Source organism: Bombina bombina, chromosome 5, assembly GCF_027579735.1.
Source record: "Bombina bombina isolate aBomBom1 chromosome 5, aBomBom1.pri, whole genome shotgun sequence".
In the NCBI taxonomy this organism is placed as follows: Eukaryota; Metazoa; Chordata; class Amphibia; order Anura; family Bombinatoridae; genus Bombina; species Bombina bombina.
This window is the reverse complement of record NC_069503.1, coordinates 711,855,841-711,878,062: the sequence shown is the minus strand read 5'-3', so window position 1 is coordinate 711,878,062 and position 22,222 is coordinate 711,855,841. Positions and strand designations below refer to the sequence as shown.

The following is a 22,222-nucleotide window of genomic DNA, read 5'->3' as shown; positions in this document are numbered from 1 at the left end:
CGTCGTATCGTAGAAGAAATCAATTTATCAGGTAAGCATAAATTTCCTTTTTCATGAAACAAAGGGAAATCATCAGGTTAAATCACTGCTGAATAACATTTACAGCAGTAAATCAACTCCTTGTGCTCCTTACCTTTTAATGTTCATCATGCACACCTTTGCAATGTACCCTTCCTTTCTGAGAAGACTCTATATTGGGGAACTAAAGGGAGGGAAGGAATAAGGAGGGGAACCAGGGCACAATGACAACAAGCTGTGCTGGGGAACATTGAAAGCCTGGACCTTGCTGGACTGGACAGGGCATTTATGGGGAGCTAGGCCCATTCATGTAGGCATCATGGTGATTTTTTTTTCTAGTACTGCCCTAATCAAGTCATGTACGCTAGCTTTCAGTATATCTGTTACTTTATTACCAAGCACTCATTTGATAATGTTGTGAATATGATGGCTTTTGTTTTTTTACCAAGTTGTAATTTGCTATAAATAACCATTAAAATGTTCTATATCTTATATTGCAAATGCATTGCGGTTTTTGACTTACGTTATCATATGTATAAATTTTATAAACATTGTATGAATCTAATACATGGAAAAATGCTATATTGTTACAGTTAATGTATTTATTGGTGTACTTATAATAATTCTTTCTATCTCTATTTTCATTTTTAAAGGCTACATGGTGGAATGGTAGCATGATTGCTGTGTCATCAACATATGATTGGAATAATATTTTCATCAGTAGCGCGGATAGAAAAATGATCACGCTAACAGTCTAATGGAATAATTGGCTTTTCCTAAAAACATAACGGTTTCCTAAGGCTCTCTTTGTACTGCCACTAGTGAGTCATTTTTTTTACAAGGACCATATACCACCAAATAAAAATGAATCGTTACACCACCACGAAACAGCTTGGTGATGGTACCTATGGAAGTGTTCTTATGGGAAGAAGCAATGAGTCAGGAGAGCTAGTTGCAATCAAACGGTAAGTGGACATTTCAATTCCTTAAGCATCACTTTGCTCCTTTGAGATGTTCTTCTTATGGAAATAATTAATCATTTAAAAAGAATAAAGGTATCAAGCAGAGTTGCTTGTCAGATTATGGCCTAATAATACGTTTTTAGGAGTAAAGTGTTCAAGCACATGAAGCCATATTTATTTTATGCACTCCCCTGGTATCCATACAGTTCATACTTTTATACAATGTCAATGTGTTCCTGAATATACATTGTTTTATCCAACATAATGAACATGTTTAAGAAATAAAATGATAACAAAATGATATCTAATTATATGTGTCTCCCCCCGGCTTCAATAAGTATAAGTCTTAAAATTATTTAGTAAATAAAGGATATTTACTGACTGACTGGAGACAAACGCATATTAAATGTGGATCCATGTTGCAGAGATCTATTAAAAAGAGAAAGTCTCAAACTATATTTTAATTGATGTTCTTATTTCTCATATCATATATATATATATATATATATACAGGGAGTGCAGAATTATTAGGCAAATGAGTATTTTGACCACATCATCCTCTTTATGCATGTTGTCTTACTCCAAGCTGTATAGGCTCGAAAGCCTACTACCAATTAAGCATATTAGGTGATGTGCATCTCTGTAATGAGAAGGGGTGTGGTCTAATGACATCAACACCCTATATCAGGTGTGCATAATTATTAGGCAACTTCCTTTCCTTTGGCAAAATGGGTCAAAAGAAGGACTTGACAGGCTCAGAAAAGTCAAAAATAGTGAGATATCTTGCAGAGGGATGCAGCACTCTTAAAATTGCAAAGCTTCTGAAGCGTGATCATCGAACAATCAAGCGTTTCATTCAAAATAGTCAACAGGGTCGCAAGAAGCGTGTGGAAAAACCAAGGCGCAAAATAACTGCCCATGAACTGAGAAAAGTCAAGCGTGCAGCTGCCAAGATGCCACTTGCCACCAGTTTGGCCATATTTCAGAGCTGCAACATCACTGGAGTGCCCAAAAGCACAAGGTGTGCAATACTCAGAGACATGGCCAAGGTAAGAAAGGCTGAAAGACGACCACCACTGAACAAGACACACAAGCTGAAACGTCAAGACTGGGCCAAGAAATATCTCAAGACTAATTTTTCTAAGGTTTTATGGACTGATGAAATGAGAGTGAGTCTTGATGGGCCAGATGGATGGACCCGTGGCTGGATTGGTAAAGGGCAGAGAGCTCCAGTCCGACTCAGACGCCAGCAAGGTGGAGGTGGAGTACTGGTTTGGGCTGGTATCATCAAAGATGAGCTTGTGGGGCCTTTTCGGGTTGAGGATGGATTCAAGCTCAACTCCCAGTCCTACTGCCAGTTTCTGGAAGACACCTTCTTCAAGCAGTGGTACAGGAAGAAGTCTGCATCCTTCAAGAAAAACATGATTTTCATGCAGGACAATGCTCCATCACACGCGTCCAAGTACTCCACAGCGTGGCTGGCAAGAAAGGGTATAAAAGAAGAAAATCTAATGACATGGCCTCCTTGTTCACCTGATCTGAACCCCATTGAGAACCTGTGGTCCATCATCAAATGTGAGATTTACAAGGAGGGAAAACAGTACACCTCTCTGAACAGTGTCTGGGAGGCTGTGGTTGCTGCTGCACGCAATGTTGATGGTGAACAGATCAAAACACTGACAGAATCCATGGATGGCAGGCTTTTGAGTGTCCTTGCAAAGAAAGGTGGCTATATTGGTCACTGATTTGTTTTTGTTTTGTTTTTGAATGTCAGAAATGTATATTTGTGAATGTTGAGATGTTATATTGGTTTCACTGGTAAAAATAAATAATTGAAATGGGTATATATTTGTTTTTGTTAAGTTGCCTAATAATTATGCACAGTAATAGTCACCTGCACACACAGATATCCCCCTAAAATAGCTATAACTAAAAACTACTTCCAAAACTATTCAGCTTTGATATTAATGAGTTTTTTGGGTTCATTGAGAACATGGTTGTTGTTCAATAATAAAATTAATCCTCAAAAATACAACTTGCCTAATAATTCTGCACTCCCTGTATGTATATATATATATATATATATATATATATATATATATATACCATTTGTTGCTGAACTGATTAAATCCATTTTCATTAAATAAAAAACTCAGACATAGTTGGGTTTGCTTTAAAAGGTTTTGTGTTGTAATGTTAAAGGGACAGTCAACACCAAAATTGTTTAAAAAGAGAAATAATACCTTTACTATCCATTCCCCAGCTTTGCACAACCAACATTGTTATATTAATATACTTTATAACATTTAAACCTCTACATTTCTGCCTGTTTCTAAGCCACTACAGACAGCCTCTTATCACATGCTTTTTTATTAAGAGACTGCTAATCAATGTGGGCTATATAGATAACATTGTGCTCTCTACCATGGGGTTGTGTAGGACCCAGCACTAATTGGCTAAAATGCAAGTCAATAGATAATAAATAAATAGCCATGTGATGGGGGCTGTCAAAAGAGGCTTAGATACAAGGTTATCACAGAAGTTAAAAGTATATTAATATAACTATGTTGGTTATGCAAAACTGGAGGATGGGTAATAAAGAGATTATCTATCTTTCTCCAACATAGGTGTGTCCGGTCCACGGCGTCATCCTTACTTGTGGGATATTCTCCTCCCCAACAGGAAATGGCAAAGAGCCCAGCAAAGCTGGCCATATAGTCAATCCTAGGCTCCGCCTACCCCAGTCATTCTCTTTGCCGTTGCACAGGCAACATCTCCACGGAGATGGCTTAGAGTTTTTTGGTGTTTAAATGTAGTTTTTGTTCTTCAATCAAGAGTTTGTTATTTTAAAATAGTGCTGGTATGTACTATTTACTCTGGAACAGAAAAGAGATGAAGATTTCTGTTTGTAAGAGGAAAATGATTTTAGCAACCGTTACTAAAATCGATGGCTGTTTCCACACAGGACTGTTGAGATGAAGTAACTTCAGTTGGGGGAAACAGTGGGCAGACTTTGCTGCTTGAGGTATGACACATTTCTAACAAGACTTGGTAATGCTGGAAGCTGTCATTTTCCCTATGGGAACCGGTAAGCCATTTTCTTAGTTTAAGTAAAAGAATAAAGGGCTTCATTAGGGCTTAAAAAACTGGTAGACATTTTTCTGGGCTAAAACGATTACTTTACTAAGTATATTTGGCAGATTATTACTTTTAATAGTTGTTAAATCTTGGGGATTGTTTTAATAAAAACGTCAGGCACTGTATTGGACACCTTTTTCACTGGGGGCCTTTTCTAGTCATAGACAGAGCCTCATTTTCGCGCCTCTAATGTGCAGTTGTTTTTGGAAAGCATGGCATGCAGATGCATGTGTGAGGAGCTAAGAACCACTGAAAAAGCTTATAGAAGGCATCATTTGGTATCGTATTCCCCTCTGGGCTTGGTTGGGTCTCAGCAAAGCAGATACCTGGGACTGTATAGGGGTTAAATGTAAAAACGGCTCCGGTTCCGTTATTTTAAGGGTTAAAGCTTTCAAATTTGGTGTGCAATACTTTTAAGGCTTTAAGTTACTGTGGTGAAATTTTGGTGAATTTTGAAAAATTCCTTCATACTTTTTCACATATTCAGTAATAAAGTGTGTTCAGTTTAAAATTTAAAGGGACAGTAACGGTTTTATTGTAAAACGTTTTTTGTGCTTTGTTGACAAGTTTAAGCCTGTTTAACATGTCTGAACCATCAGATAACGATGTTCTATATGTATGAAAGCCAATGTGTCTCCCCTTTTAAATATATGTGATATATTTGTGTCATAATGTCCAAACAAAGTAGGGATAATAATGCCATAGATATGATATTGCCCAAGATGATTCCTCTAATGAGGGGAGTAAGCATGGTACTGCACCATCCCCTTCTGTGTCTACACCAGTTTTGCCCACACAAGAGGTCCCTAGTACATCTAGTGCGCCAATACTTATTACCATACAACACTTAATGGCTGTAATGGATAATTCTATTGCATGCATTTTTTCCAAAATGCCTACTTATCAGAGAAAGCGTGATTGCTCTGTTTTAAACACTGAAGAGCAAGAGGACGCTGATGATATCTGTTCTGACATACCCTCACACCTATCTGAAGGGGCCAGGAGGGAGGTTTTGTCTGAGGGAGAAATTTCAGATTCAGGGAAAATTTCTCAACAAGCAGAACCTGATATTGTAACTTTTAAATTTAAATTAGAACATCTCCACGCACTACTTAAGGAGGTATTATCTACTCTGGATGATTGTGACAATTTGGTCATTCCAGAGAAATTAGGTAAGATGGACAAGTTCCTAGAGGTTCCGGTGCCCCCCGATGTTTTTCCTATACCAAAGGGGGTGGCGGACATAGTAAATAAGGAGTGGGAAAGGCCCGGCATACCTTTTGTCCTCCCCCTATATTTAAGAAATTATTTCCTATAGTCGACCCCAGAAAGGACTTATGGCATACAGTCCCCAAGGTCGAGGGGGCGGTTTCTACTCTAAACAAACGCACTTCTATTCCTATAGAAGATAGTTGTGCTGTCAAGATCCTATGGATTTAAGGTTAGAGGGTTTGCTTAAATAGATGTTTGTTCAGCAAGGTTACCTTCTACAACCAATTTCATGCATTGTTCCTGTCACTACAGCTGCGTGTTTCTGGTTCGAAGAACTAGAAAAGTCGCTCAATAAAGAATCTTCGTACGAGGAGGTTTTGGACAGAGTTCAAGCTTTTAAATTGGCTAACTCTTTTATTTTAGATGCCGCTTTGCAATTAGCTAGATTAGCGGCGAATAATTCACGGTTTGCTATCGTGGCGCGCAGAGCGCTTTTGCTTAACATCCCTTTCAAGGGTAAAACACTGTTTGGCCCTGACTTGAAAGAGATTATTTCAGACATCACTGGGGGAAAGGGCCACGCCCTTCCTCTGGATAGGTCTTTTAAGGCTAAAAATAAACCAAATTTTCGTCCCTTTCGCAGAAACGGACCAGCCTCAAATTCTACACCCTCTAAGCAAGAGGGTAATACTTCTCAAACCAAGCCAGCCTGGAGGCCGATGCAAGGCTAGAACAAGGGTAAGCAGGCCAAGTCACCTGCCACTGCTACCAAAACAGCATGAAGTGTTGGCCCCCGATCTGGGACCGGATCTGGTGGGGGGCAGACTTTCTCTCTTTGCTCAGGCTTGGGCAAGAGATGTTCAGGATCCTTGGGCGCTAGAAATAGTTTCTCAAGGTTATCTCCTGGAATTCAGGGAACTACCCCCAAGGGGAAGGTTCCACAGGTCTCAATTATCTTCGAACAGGCATTCTTACACTGTGTAGAAGACCTGTTAAGCATGGGAGTGATTCATCCTGTTCCATTAGGAGAACAAGGGATGGGTTTTTACTCCAACCTGTTCATAATTCCCAAAAAAGAGGGAACATTCAGACCAATTTTAGATCTTAAGATTCTAAACAAGTTTCTAAGGGTTTCATCGTTCAAAATGGAAACCATTCGAACGATCCTTCCTACCATCCAGGAAGGTCAATTCTTGACCACGGTGGACTTAAAGGATGCGTACCTACGTATTCCTATCCACAAGGAACATTTTCGGTTCCTAAGGTTCGCCTTTCTGGACAAGCATTACCAGTTTGTGGCACTTCCATTCGGATTAGCCACTGCTCCAAGGATTTTCACAAAGGTACTAGGGTCCCTTCTAGCGGTGCTAAGACCAAGGGGCATTGCAGTAGTACCTTACTTGGACGACATCCTGATTCAAGTGTCGTCTCTGTCAAAAGCAGGGGCTCATACGGACATTGTCCTAGCCTTTCTCAGATCTCACAGGTGGAAAGTGAACATAGAAAAGAGTTCTCTGTCCCCGTCAACAAGAGTTCCCTTCTTGGGAACAATAATAGTTTCCTTAGAAATGAAGGTTTTTCTGACAGAGGCCAGAAAATCAAAACTTCTAAGCTCTTGTCAGGTACTTCATTCTGTTCTTCTTCCTTCCATAGCGCAGTGCATGGAAGTAATAGGTTTGATGGTTGCGGCAAGGGACATAGTTCCTTTTGCACGAATTCATCTAAGACCATTACACCTGTGCATGCTCAGACAGTGGAATGGGGATTATACAGACTTGTCTCCGACGATACAAGTAGATCAAATAACCAGAGATTCACTCCGTTGGTGGCTGACCCTGGACAACCTGTCACAGGGAATGAGCTTCCGCAGACCAGAGTAGGTCATTGTCACGACCGACGCCAGTCTGGTGGGCTGGGGCGCGGTCTGGGAACCCCTGAAAGCTCAGGGTCTATGGTCTCGGGAAGAATCTCTTCTCCCGATAAACATTCTGGAACTGAGAGCGATATTCAATGCTCTCAAGGCTTGGCCTTGACTAGCAAAGGCCAAATTCATAAGGTTTCAATCAGACATCATGACGACTGTTACATATATCAACCATCAGGGGGAAACAAGGAGTTCCCTGGCGATGGAGGAGCATCCGGGGGAGTGGGAACTCCATCTGGAAATCTTTGCCCAAATAACTCAATTATGGGGCATTCCAGACATGGTTCTGATGGCCTCTCGTCAGAACTTCAAGGTCCCTTGTTACGGGTCCAAATCCAGGGATCCCAAGGCGACTCTATTGGATACAATAGTAGCACCTTGGATCTTCAACCTAGCTTATGTATTCCCACCGTTTCCTCTCATTCCCAGGCTGGTAGCCAGGATCAATCTGGAGAGGGCTTCGGTGATCTTGATAGTTCCTGTGTGGCCACGCAGGACTTGGTATGCAGACCTGGTGAATGTGTCATCGGCTCCACCATGGAAGCTACCTTTGAGACAGGACCTTCTTATTCAGGGTCCATTCGAACATCCGAATCTGGTTTTCCTCCAACTGACTGCTTGGAGTTTGAACGCTTGATTTTGTCAAAGCGTGGGTTTTCAGATTCTGTAATAGATACTCTTATTCAGGCTAGAAAGCCTGTAACTAGAAAAATTTACCATAATATATGGAAACAATATATCTGTTGGTGTGAATCTAAAGGATTCCCATGGAACAAGATAAAAATTCCTAAGATTCTTTCCTTTCTACAAGAAGGTTTGGAGAAAGGATTTTCTGCAAGTTCTCTGAAGGGACAGATCTCTGCTTTATCTGTTTTACTTCACAAAAGGCTGGCAGCTGTGCCAGACGTTTAAGCGTTTGTTCAGGCTCTGGTTAGAATCAAGCCTGTTTACAGACCTTTGACTCTTCCCTGGAGTCTTAATCTAGTTCTTTCAGTTCTTCAAGGGGTTCCGTTTGAACCCTTATATTCCGTAGATATTAAGTTATTATCTTGGAAAGTTTTGTTTTAGGTTGCAATTTCTTCCGCTAGAAGAGTTTCTGAGTTATCTGCTCTGCAGTGTTCTCCGCCCTATCTGGTCCATGCAGATAGGGTGGTTTTACGTACTGAGCCTGGTTTTCTTCCGAAGGTTGTTTCCAACAAAAATATTAACCAGGAGATAGTTGTACCTTCTTTGTGTCCGAATCCAGTTTCATAGAAGGAACGTTTGTTACACAATTTGGACGTTGTCCGTGCTCTAAAATTCTATTTAGAGGCTACTGAAGATTTTAGACAAACATCTTCTTTGTTTGTTGTTTATTCTGGTTAAAGGAGAGGTAAAAAAGCAACTTCTACCTCTCTTTCCTTTTGGTTTAAAAGCATCATCAGATTGGCTTTTGAGACTGCCGGACGGCAGCCTCCTGAAAGTATCACAGCTCACTCCACTAGGGCTGTGGCTTCCACATGGGCCTTCAAGAATGAGGTTCCTGTTGACCAAATTTTTTTAAATTATATACTTTTGCTTCTTCGGAGGCTATTTTTGGGAGAAAGGTTTTGCAAGCCGTGGTGCCTTCCGTTTGGGTGACCTGATTTGCTCCCTCCCTTCATCCGTGTCCTAAAGCTTTGGTATTGGTTCCCACAAGTAAGGATGACGCCGTGGACCGGACACACCTATGTTGGAGAAAACAGAATTTATGCTTACCTGATAAATTACTTTCTCCAACGGTGTGTCCGGTCCACGGCCCGCCCTGGTTTTTTAATCAGGTCTGATGAATTATTTTCTCTAACTACAGTCACCACGTTACCATATGGTTTCTCCTATATATATTTCCTCCTGTCCGTCGGTCGAATGACTGGGGTAGGCGGAGCCTAGGATTGACTATATGGCCAGCTTTGCTGGGCTCTTTGCCATTTCCTGTTGGGGAGGAGAATATCCCACAAGTAAGGATGACGCCGTGGACCGGACACACCGTTGGAGAAAGTAATTTATCAGGTAAGCATAAATTCTGTTTTTTAAACAATTATAATTTTTGGAATTGGCTGTCCATTTAAGTCACTGGTTTTCAAACCAGTCCTCAAGCCTCCCCAACGGGCCAGGTTTTCATGATTATCTTGGATGAGAGCAGGTAAAATAACCATGTGTACTAATCAGCTGATTATTTCACCTGTGCTCCAGGTAAGATATCCTCAAAATGTGGCCTGTTTGGGAGGCCTGGGGACAGGTTTGAAAACCAGTGACTTAAGTGCTATCAATATTTTAAAGAGCTTAATGTGATGTTTTAATGTTCATGTAGGATGAAAAGGAAATTCTATTCTTGGGACGAATGTATGAATTTAAGAGAAGTGAAGGTAACTGCATTTTCACAAATATTCACTTACAGTTAATTTCATGTTTTAACAAAAATACTTAATATGTTCCCACTGCCCAAAGTTTCGGAGCCTTTTTAGAAAGATTAGTACCTTTGTGATCTAAACATAGTTTTGTGATTGAATAAATTCAGGAAGGCTATACTTTATACCTACGGATAAATCACTTTTTCAGTTTGAACTGGTACAAGTGGAGTATACAGCTTCACATTAGACAAACACTACAGTACCTTAGAGCGCTTATGTCTTTGTTCATATGGTCTTCCTCTTCATTTTAGATTTCGTGTCACATATGGCCAAGATTGCTTGTTTGGGTAGTAAAAAGCACAACATAACTAAAAAACGGTATTGATTTACCAATAGTTACAAATTTCTCCAACATAGGTGTGTCCGGTCCACGGCGTCATCCTTACTTGTGGGATATTCTCTTCCCCAACAGGAAATGGCAAAGAGCCCAGCAAAGCTGGTCACATGATCCCTCCTAGGCTCCGCCTACCCCCGTCATTCTCTTTGCTGTTGTACAGGCAACATCTCCACGGAGATGGCTTAGAGTTTTTTAGTGTTTAACTGTAGTTTTTATTATTCAATCAAGAGTTTGTTATTTTGAAATAGTGCTGGTATGTACTATTTACTCAGAAACAGAAAAGAGATGAAGATTTCTGTTTGTATGAGGAAAATGATTTTAGCAACCGTCACTAAAATCCATGGCTGTTCCACACAGGACTGTTGAGAGCAATTAACTTCAGTTGGGGGAACAGTGTGCAGTCTCTTGCTGCTTGAGGTATGACACATTCTAACAAGACGATGTAATGCTGGAAGCTGTCATTTTCCCTATGGGATCCGGTAAGCCATGTTTATTACGATCGTAAATAAGGGCTTCACAAGGGCTTATTAAGACTGTAGACTTTATTTGGGCTAAATCGATTCATTATTAACATATATTTAGCCTTGAGGAATCATTTTATCTGGGTATTTTGATATATTGATATCGGCAGGCACTGTATTAGACACCTTATTCTTTAGGGGCTTTCCCAAAGCATAAGCAGAGCCTCATTTTCGCGCCGGTGTTGCGCACTTGTTTTTGAGAGGCATGGCATGCAGTCGCATGTGAGAGGAGCTCTGATACTTAGAAAGGACTTTCTGAAGGCGTCATTTGGTATCGTATTCCCCTTTGGGCTTGGTTGGGTCTCAGCAAAGCAGATACCAGGGACTGTAAAGGGGTTAAAGTTCAAAACGGCTCCGGTTCCGTTATTTTATGGGTTAAAGCTTCCAAATTTGGTGTGCAATACTTTTAAGGCTTTAAGACACTGTGGTGAAAATTTGGTGAATTTTGAACAATTCCTTCATGTTTTTTCGCAATTGCAGTAATAAAGTGTGTTCAGTTTAAAATTTAAAGTGACAGTAACGGTTTTATTTTAAAACGTTTTTTGTACTTTGTTATCAAGTTTATGCCTGTTTAACATGTCTGAACTACCAGATAGACTGTGTTCTGAATGTGGGGAAGCCAGAATTCCTATTCATTTAAATAAATGTGATTTATGTGAAAATGACAATGATGCCCAAGATGATTCCTCAAGTGAGGGGAGTAAGCATGGTACTGCATCATTCCCTCCTTCGTCTACACGAGTCTTGCCCACTCAGGAGGCCCCTAGTACATCTAGCGCGCCAATACTCCTTACTATGCAACAATTAACGGCTGTAATGGATAATTCTGTCAAAAACATTTTAGCCAAAATGAACACTTATCAGCGTAAGCCCGGCTGCTCTGTTTTAGATACTGAAGAGCATGACGACGCTGATAATAATATTTCTGAAGGGCCCCTAACCCAGTCTGATGGGGCCAGGGAGGTTTTGTCTGAGGGAGAAATTACTGATTCAGGGAACATTTCTCAACAGGCTGAACCTGATGTGATTGCATTTAAATTTAAGTTGGAACATCTCCGCATTCTGCTTAAGGAGGTATTATCCACTCTGGATGATTGTGACAAGTTGGTCATCCCAGAGAAACTATGTAAAATGGACAAGTTCCTAGAGGTGCCGGGGCTCCCAGAAGCTTTTCCTATACCCAAGAAGGTGGCGGACATTGTTAATAAAGAATGGGAAAGGCCCGGTATTCCTTTCGTCCCTCCCCCCATATTTAAAAAATTGTTTCCTATGGTCGACCCCAGAAAGGACTTATGGCAGACAGTCCCCAAGGTCGAGGGAGCGGTTTCCACTTTAAAGCACCACTATACCCATAGAGGATAGTTGTGCTTTCAAAGATCCTATGGATAAAAAATTAGAAGGTTTGCTTAAAAAGATGTTTGTTCAGCAAGGTTACCTTCTACAACCTATTTCATGCATTGTCCCTGTCGCTACAGCCGCATGTTTCTGGTTTGATGATCTGATAAAGGCGGTCGATAGTGATTCTCCTCCTTTGGAGGAGATTATGGACAGAATCAATGCTCTCAAATTGGCTAATTCTTTCACCCTAGACGCCACTTTGCAATTGGCTAGGTTAGCGGCTAAGAATTCTGGGTTTGCTATTGTGGCGCGCAGAGCGCTTTGGTTGAAATCTTGGTCGGCTGATGCGTCTTCCAAGAACAAGCTACTTAACATTCCTTTCAAGGGGAAAACGCTGTTTGGCCCTGACTTGAAAGAGATTATCTCTGATATCACTGGGGGTAAGGGCCACGCCCTTCCTCAGGATCGGCCTTTCAAGGCCAAAAATAAACCTAATTTTCGTCCCTTTCGTAGAAACGGACCAGCCCAAGGTGCTACGTCCTCTAAGCAAGAGGGTAATACTTCTCAAGCCAAGCCAGCTTGGAGACCAATGCAAGGCTGGAACAAGGGAAAGCAGGCCAAGAAACCTGCCACTGCTACCAAGACAGCATGAAATGTTGGCCCCCGATCCGGGACCGGATCTGGTGGGGGGCAGACTCTCTCTCTTCGCTCAGGCTTGGGCAAGAGATGTTCTGGATCCTTGGGCGCTAGAAATAGTCTCCCAAGGTTATCTTCTGGAATTCAAGGGACTTCCCCCAAGGGGGAGGTTCCACAGGTCTCAGTTGTCTTCAGACCACATAAAAAGACAGGCATTCTTACATTGTGTAGAAGACCTGTTAAAAATGGGAGTGATTCATCCTGTTCCATTAAGAGAACAAGGGATGGGGTTCTACTCCAATCTGTTCATAGTTCCCAAAAAAGAGGGAACGTTCAGACCAATCTTAGATCTCAAGATCTTAAACAAGTTTCTCAAGGTTCCATCGTTCAAGATGGAAACCATTCGAACTATTCTTCCTTCCATCCAGGAAGGTCAATTCATGACCACGGTGGATTTAAAGGATGCGTATCTACATATTCCTATCCACAAGGAACATCATCGGTTCCTAAGGTTCGCATTCCTGGACAAACATTACCAGTTCGTGGCGCTTCCTTTCGGATTGGCCACTGCTCCAAGGATTTTCACAAAGGTACTAGGGTCCCTTCTAGCTGTGCTAAGACCAAGGGGCATTGCTGTAGTACCTTACTTGGACGACATTCTGATTCAAGCGTCGTCCCTTCTTCAAGCAAAGGCTCACACGGACATTGTCCTGGCCTTTCTCAGATCTCACGGATGGAAAGTGAACGTGGAAAAGAGTTCTCTATCCCCGTCAACAAGGGTTCCCTTCTTGGGAACAATAATAGACTCCTTAGAAATGAGGATTTTTCTGACAGAGGCCAGAAAAACAAGACTTCTAGACTCTTGTCGGATACTTCATTCCGTTCCTCTTCCTTCCATAGCTCAGTGCATGGAAGTGATCGGGTTGATGGTAGCGGCAATGGACATAGTTCCTTTTGCGCGCATTCATCTAAGACCATTACAACTGTGCATGCTCAGTCAGTGGAATGGGGACTATACAGACTTGTCTCCGAAGATACAAGTAAATCAGAGGACCAGAGATTCACTCCGTTGGTGGCTGTCCCTGGACAACCTGTCACAAGGGATGACATTCCGCAGACCAGAGTGGGTCATTGTCACGACCGACGCCAGTCTGATGGGCTGGGGCGCGGTCTGGGGATCCCTGAAAGCTCAGGGTCTTTGGTCTCGGGAAGAATCTCTTCTACCGATAAACATTCTGGAACTGAGAGCGATATTCAATGCTCTCAAGGCTTGGCCTCAGCTAGCGAGGGCCAAGTTCATACGGTTTCAATCAGACAACATGACAACTGTTGCGTACATCAACCATCAGGGGGGAACAAGGAGTTCCCTAGCGATGGAAGAAGTGACCAAAATCATTCTATGGGCGGAGTCTCACTCCTGCCACCTGTCTGCTATCCACATCCCAGGAGTGGAAAATTGGGAAGCGGACTTTCTGAGTCGTCAGACATTGCATCCGGGGGAGTGGGAACTCCATCCGGAAATCTTTGCCCAAGTCACTCAGCTGTGGGGCATTCCAGACATGGATCTGATGGCCTCTCGTCAGAACTTCAAGGTTCCTTGCTACGGGTCCAGATCCAGGGATCCCAAGGCGGCTCTAGTGGATGCACTAGTAGCACCTTGGACCTTCAAACTAGCTTATGTGTTCCCGCCGTTTCCTCTCATCCCCAGGCTGGTAGCCAGGATCAATCAGGAGAGGGCGTCGGTGATCTTGATAGCTCCTGCGTGGCCACGCAGGACTTGGTATGCAGATCTGGTGAATATGTCATCGGCTCCACCTTGGAAGCTACCTTTGAGACGAGACCTTCTTGTTCAGGGTCCGTTCGAACATCCGAATCTGGTTTCACTCCAGCTGACTGCTTGGAGATTGAACGCTTGATTTTATCGAAGCGAGGGTTCTCAGATTCTGTTATCGATACTCTTGTTCAGGCCAGAAAGCCTGTAACTAGAAAGATTTACCACAAAATTTGGAAAAAATATATCTGTTGGTGTGAATCTAAAGGATTCCCTTGGGACTAGGTTAAGATTCCTAGGATTCTATCCTTCCTTCAAGAAGGATTGGAAAAGGGTTTATCTGCAAGTTCCCTGAAGGGACAGATTTCTGCCTTGTCGGTGTTACTTCACAAAAAACTGGCTGCTGTGCCAGATGTTCAAGCCTTTGTTCAGGCTCTGGTTAGAATTAAGCCTGTTTACAAACCTTTGACTCCTCCTTGGAGTCTCAATTTAGTTCTTTCAGTTCTTCAGGGGGTTCCGTTTGAACCCTTGCATTCCGTTGATATTAAGTTATTATCTTGGAAAGTTTTGTTTTTAGTTGCAATTTCTTCTGCCAGAAGAGTTTCAGAATTATCTGCTCTGCAGTGTTCTCCTCCTTATCTGGTGTTTCATGCAGATAAGGTGGTTTTACGTACTAAACCTGGTTTTCTTCCAAAAGTTGTTTCTAACAAAAACATTAACCAGGAGATTATCGTACCTTCTCTGTGTCCGAAACCAGTTTCAAAGAAGGAACGTCTGTTGCACAATTTGGATGTTGTTCGCGCTCTAAAATTCTATTTAGATGCTACAAAGGATTTTAGACAAACATCTTCCTTGTTTGTTGTTTATTCCGGTAAAAGGAGAGGTCAAAAAGCAACTTCTACCTCTCTCTCTTTTTGGATTAAAAGCATCATCAGATTGGCTTACGAGACTGCCGGACGGCAGCCTCCCGAAAGAATCACAGCTCATTCCACTAGGGCTGTGGCTTCCACATGGGCCTTCAAGAACGAGGCTTCTGTTGATCAGATATGTAGGGCAGCGACTTGGTCTTCACTGCACACTTTTACCAAATTTTACAAGTTTGATACTTTTGCTTCTTCTGAGGTTATTTTTGGGAGAAAGGTTTTGCAAGCCGTGGTGCCTTCCATTTAGGTGACCTGATTTGCTCCCTCCCTTCATCCGTGTCCTAAAGCTTTGGTATTGGTTCCCACAAGTAAGGATGACGCCGTGGACCGGACACACCTATGTTGGAGAAAACAGAATTTATGTTTACCTGATAAATTACTTTCTCCAACGGTGTGTCCGGTCCACGGCCCGCCCTGGTTTTTTTAATCAGGTCTGATAATTTATTTTCTTTAACTACAGTCACCACGGTACCATATGGTTTCTCCTATGCAAATATTCCTCCTTAACGTCGGTCGAATGACTGGGGTAGGCGGAGCCTAGGAGGGATCATGTGACCAGCTTTGCTGGGCTCTTTGCCATTTCCTGTTGGGGAAGAGAATATCCCACAAGTAAGGATGACGCCGTGGACCGGACACACCGTTGGAGAAAGTAATTTATCAGGTAAACATAAATTCTGTTTTTGTTTTATCTCAAGCACCTTCTTGGTTTACTAGTTGTGTCTAGGTAATAATAACAACTATTACTATTCAGCTGCCGATTTGGTTAATTCCAAAAGCGAGCGCTGAAAAAGCGATTTGAGTCCAACTGGGGAAAGGTGCTATATAAATACTAGTTATTATTATTATTATTATTATTATTATTATTACTAAAGCTGCCTGCATGAAGTATAAAGAAGGGTGAAAGACATCTAGTTCCAAGGAAAAATAGTTAGCAAGATTTTCCTCCAAAGAGTTGTCTGTGAGGATACAAACACATGCAAGAAGTTGGGCAAGGATGACCAAGTGAATATCTTGCAAACTGCTAAACTGATTCTTCATGAAAGTCTAGAAAAGAGATTTATTTTTCATCTCAAAAGTATTCAGAACTAAGCCATTTAATCTGCCCAAAAAAAATTGTACGCCTTTAAAAATATTCGAAAACCAGAATAAATCTCAAAAAAATAATAATATAATCTCTATTCCTGACATCCATATCCTTAGTAGCTTCTAAACCATACTCTGACTTTAGTGATGTAAAAAAAGAACCTCTAAATCATTCAGAATATTAAAACAGACAGTAAACCTTAGTATGTATGTGTAAGTGTATATATATATATATATATATATATATATATATATACACATATTTTTATATACTTAGACACACCAATACCTTTTACCCATTTCAAATCCAGTCATATATCAGAGCCCTTTAATTCTGTCACAAAACCTTCTTTACATTATTAGTTCTTTGTTTCCATAGCATTTTCGTGAGTTTTGTAAACTAGCAAAAGATGCATGTTTACATCAGGTCTCTAACTTTTAAAGGTATATATTGGATTGCGCACCACATAACTGACCACTTGTAATATGAGTGCAATAAGCACGCAAATATAAAGTAAAGGGCATGCTTAAAGTCTCCACTGCATCAAGATTTTTTCTACTTTGGGGACATGATTGTTCTATGATATTGATATTGGCGGATCATTTGATAAAGATGTCATAACGACATCAAAACGTTATGGATGAACTTGCTTTTTGACATGTATTGGATAAATTGAGAAATTAAAAAATTGTTTTTTCTAAGACCAGTGAGTGCCTTCTTTCAAACGAGGAACATACATACTTCATTTGAAGTGCACCCTGGCTGTTGTGGTAATGTAAGACTGTGCTTATCTCTTTTTGGAGGACTTTTATATATATATATATATATATATATATATATATATATATATACACACACATATTTTTATATACTTAGACACACCAATACCTTTTACCCATTTCAAACCCAATCATATATCAGAGCCCTTTAATTCTGTCACAAAACCTTTACATTATTAATTCTTTGTTTCCATAGCATTTTCGTGAGTTTTGTAGACTAGCAAAAGATGCATGTTTACATCAGGTCTCTAACTTTTAACCCCTTAATAACAACTGACGTACCAGGTACGTCCTGCAAAAACTTTCAGTTAGTGACAATGGACGTACCTGGTACGTCAGTTGTCTAAGAGAGTGCTGGAAGCGATCGCAATCGCTTCCAGCAGCTCTCAGGGTATTGCAGTGATGCCTCGATATTGAGGCATCCTGCAATACCTTTTAAAAAGCATCCGATGCAGAGAGAGCCACTCTGTGGCCCTCTCTGCACCGGTAGCGATGGTGCCGTTGGTGGGTGGGAGCTTACAAGGGAGGCGGGTGATCGGCCCATCGCTCCCCGTGCAAAGGGGGGGCCTGCGGGCGCGCGCGTGCATGTGTGTGTGCGCACGCGCGCGCAGCAACCACTACCACCAATGATCATCAAAGAGAGAGGGGGGCAGAAAACGTTTTTTTTTTTTAAAAAAAAAAAGAGGATCTGCTAGGGTAGGGGGATGGGGTTAGGTGGGGAGAAGCTACACTACAGAAAACCGATGTTTAAGAAAAAAAAAACAAAAAAAAACCAACCTTACTTTTTTGGGGAAAACTGGGTACTGGCAGACAGCTGCCAGTACCCAAGATGGTGGCAAATAGGTAGGTTGGGAGGGTTAGAGAGCTGTTTGGGGGGGATCAGGGAGGTTGGGGGCTAAGGCAGGGGTCCATCACAGATAAATAATTTTAAAAAAATAAAAAAAAAATAAAAAACACCTTTTATTTTAGTACTGGCAGACTTTCTGCCAGTACTTAAGATGGCGGGAACAATTGTGGGGTGGGGGAGGGAAGAGAGCTGTTTGGGAGGGATCAGGGGGTGGGATGTGTCAGGTGGGAGGCTGATCTCTACACTAAAGCTAAAATTAACCCTGCAAGCTCTCTACAAGCTACCTAATTAACCCCTTAATTGCTGGTCATAATACAAGTGTGGTGCGCAGCAGCATTTAGTGGCCTCCTAATTGCCAAAAAGCAACGCCAAAGCCATATATGTCTGCTATTTCTGAACAAAGGAGATCCCAGAGAAGCATTTACAACCATTTGTGACATAATTGCACAAGCTGTTTGTAAATAATTTCAGTGAGAAACCTAAAATTGTGAAAAATTTTACTTTTTTTTTTTTATTTGCTCGCATTTGGCGGTGAAATGGTGGCATGAAATGTACCAAAATGGGCCTAGGTCAATACTTTGGGTTGTCTACTACACTACACTAAAGCTAAAATTAACCCTTCAAGGTCTCTACAAGCTCCCTAATTAACCCCTTCACTGCTGGGCATAATACACGTGTGGTGCACAGCGGCATTTAGTGGCCTTCTAATTACCAAAAAGCAATGCCAAAGCCATATATGTCTGCTATTTCTGAACAAAGAGGATCCCAGAGAAGCATTTACAACCATTTGTGCCATAATTGCACAAACTGTTTGTAAATAATTTCAGTGAGAAACCTAAAGTTTGTGACAAAATTTGTGAAAAAGTGAACAATTTTTTTTTATTTGCTCGCATTTGGCAGTGAAATGGTGGCATGAAAAATACCAAAATGGGCATAAATCAATACTTTGGGTTGTCTTCTAAAAAAAAATATATACATGTCAAGGGATATTCAGAGATTCCGGACAGATATCAGTGTTCCAATGTAACTAGCGCTAATTTTGAAAAAAAGTGGTTTGGAAATAGCAAAGTGCTACTTGTATTTATTGCCCTATAACTTGCAAAAAAAGCAAAGATCATGTAAACATTGGGTATTTCTAAACTCAGGACAAAATTTAGAAACTATTTAGCATGGGTGTTTTTTGGTGGTCGTAGATGTGTAACAGATTTTTGGGGTCAAAGTTAAAAAAAGTGTGTTTTTTTCAATTTTTTCCTCATATTTTATAAAAATTTTTTATAGTAAATTATAAGATATGATGAAAATAATGGTATCTTTAGAAAGTCCATTTAATGGCGAGAAAAACGGTATATAATATGTGTGGGTACAGTAAATGAGTAAGAGGAAAATTACAGCTAAACACAAACACTGCAGAAATGTAAAAATAGCCATTGTCATTAAGGGTAAGAAAATTGAAAAATGGTCCGGTCATTAAGGGGTTAAAGGTATATATTGGATTGCGCACCACATAACTGACCACTTGTAATATGAGTGCAATAAGCACGCAAATATAAAGTAAAGGGCATGCTTAAAGTCTCCACTGCATCAAGATTCTTTGGTCCCAATTTTTAACCATCCGCTGGTAATACTGGACTGTGCATGGTTTTATCTCATGGCAAGCTTATGTACCCCACACTATTAATTTCACTCTATTTGTATCTAGCTGATAATATATAATGGATTGGAATCTTTTTAATAAAAAAAAAGTTTGAAAACTAAAATAAATAACTTAATCATACCAGTGTGCGTATTTTCTGATGTTATTTCTGAGGGATTGAAATGGCTTGCACCATGTGTGTGTTCTTGTATAGAATAATAAACATATAGAAGTAAAGAAAATAAAAAAATAGGGGCTTTTTTATAGAAGCATGAAACCTAAAATATTTCTTCCATGATTCAGATAGAACATTTAATTTTAAACAACTGTCCCATTTTCTTCTGTTGTCAAATTCTCTTTATTCTTTTAGTATACTTTGTTGAAATGCAGGGAAGTCAGCTCAAGAGCATGCACATGTCTGCAGTACTATATGTTTGCAGTTTTGGAAGAATGTTATACATTTGCAAGAACACTAAATGGCAGCAATTTTTCCTGCCATGTTGTGCTCCAGATATGTGCGCACTACCCATCTAGGTATCTCTTCAACAAAATAATAATACGAGAATAAAGCAAAATTGACAAAAGATGTAAATTGGAAACGTTTTTTACATTGTATGCTCTGTTTATGATATTAAAAATATTTGTTACTAAATGACATTTACCCAAATGTATGGTGGTGGTGTTTTTTTTATAAATTTAGTGAGCATGTTATTTATATTTAGATGTTAGATACTGATGCAACACAATAAAGCTGTCTAGTTTGTTCTTGTTTATAGGATATTTCAATTTAAAAAGTGTTTCAGAAATAAAAAAAAAATACTTTAAAAGCACAGTATAAACCAATTTTCATATAACTGAATGTAATAAACACTACTATAAAGAAGACTATGCACAGACAGACAATATAAAACCTTTTAAAACTTACTTAGAAGCTCCCAGTTTAGCACTGTTGATGAGATTAGGCTGGGACAACCGGTTAAAGGGGCTGGGAAAGCAGGAAGAGCAGACCCTCTTTCCCTGCATATGAACATCTAGTATACTGTGTCCATTTAACATTGTAAATGTTTTTTTTTTTTTGAGGAAAAAGTCAGTTTTGAGAAAATGAAAAATTTTGTTTTAAATTTCTTTAAAAATTTTTTTGTTTAATCCATGCTATTTTTTTTATCTTTTCTCTCTCATGCAGTCTCTGCAAAAACTTAACCATGCTAATGTTGTAAAATTAAAAGAAGTCATCAGAGAAAACGACCAGCTTTATTTTGTGTTTGAATATATGAAAGAAAATCTTTACCAGTTAATGAAAGACAGGTATGTCCCTTAACTGTTATATTGTTTTTGGAAACAGTACAGCCTTGAAATAAAATATATATGCATTTCTTATACATATATAGACGTATGTGAAGACAGGAAATGCTAATGTTTGATTACTAAATTCCATTGTGTGGGTGCAGAAATATAAGATGCTGCGCACCATTGTATAAAACATAAACCCATATTCTCTGAAAACGTAAAACGAGAAGCATTCAAGCAGAACAGGCATAGTTACCACCCCATGAGCCGTTTTTACCCAAAATGTGCCTTTCACAGCAAAGAACTTTCTTGCATTATATGAGTCTGGTACTGCATAAAAACAAACAGCGCAGGCAAGAAATACCAACCAATTCTAAGAGGCATAGCAATTTAGGCCTTCACGGACATTGGGCTTTGAATCCACGTCAGGTTGTTTGCATCACGCTTTTTGTGATTAGTCCTCAAGGGTCATGGTTTCCATACAAGGCATAAGAAAAGCACTAATAAATAAGTAGCTTGTCCTGTTGCCAGCCACTACACCAGGAGTAGACTATTTTAGCCTAAAATGTCCCTTTCATAGTACAAAATTCTGATCCCTTAAAATAACAGACCAACCTAAAATATCCAGCAGTCGTCCTCCGAACAAGAGACATGGCAACCTTAGATGTGTAGTTCTACCTTCTGTGGACCTTGTTATTAAGATGCAGCCATATCCTTCTAGGCACTCAGGTATTTGTAACACACATCTGCTGAGGTACTTCAATTTAATATTCTGCTTTTTGATGTTGTTAGAACATTGATTAACTTTCCTTCCAATTAAATAAACAGGGTGTATACAATGCTATACTTTTTTCTATTTGAATTGTTAAAAATATATAAAGTGTTGATTGCTCAAAAATAAATTGCTTACAATTTTTTGGACATTTTGAATGACATAGAACTAATGTTCCCATTGATACTCATTCTAAAATTTGAATGTTTTTAAAGAATGAATGTGAAATTTCAAATTTAAAGTGTTATAAAAGAATATTCTAATGTAACACTGAAATAATATGTTAGAATCCTTATATCAAGTTCTAAGACACTTAACATTTGAATGTTACTATTTAAAAGTTATATTAATTATATTGAAAATAGCATTAAATAAATATAATATATATAAATATTATATATATATATATATATATATCAGTACTGTGCAAAAGTCTTAGGCCACCATAAGATTTGTTGTTTTAGCAATGGTACAATGACCATATATAATTTATTTCCCCCCCAGAAAAAAACAGCTTCTATAGGCTAAAGTGGCAAGTATTTAGTGTGACATCCCCTTACACTAGATCAATAGCAGGAACCTGGCCTTGTAAACCTAAATGGAATGGAACC

The 22,222-nt window shown here is 39.9% G+C and overlaps 1 protein-coding gene across 2 annotated transcripts in view; it reads left to right on the top strand.

Moving 5' to 3' along the window:
• Positions 1-694: 694 nt before the first annotated feature.
• Positions 695-22,222, top strand: part of MAK (male germ cell associated kinase) — a 133,965-nt gene continuing 112,437 nt past the window's right edge. For both annotated transcript variants that reach the window (XM_053713100.1, XM_053713099.1), the window contains exons 1-3: positions 695-983; positions 9,584-9,638; positions 20,736-20,857. In XM_053713100.1, coding sequence (XP_053569075.1) covers positions 883-983; positions 9,584-9,638; positions 20,736-20,857 — 278 coding nt within the window. In that variant the 5' untranslated portion in view covers positions 695-882. The remainder of the gene's footprint in view (positions 984-9,583; positions 9,639-20,735; positions 20,858-22,222) is intronic.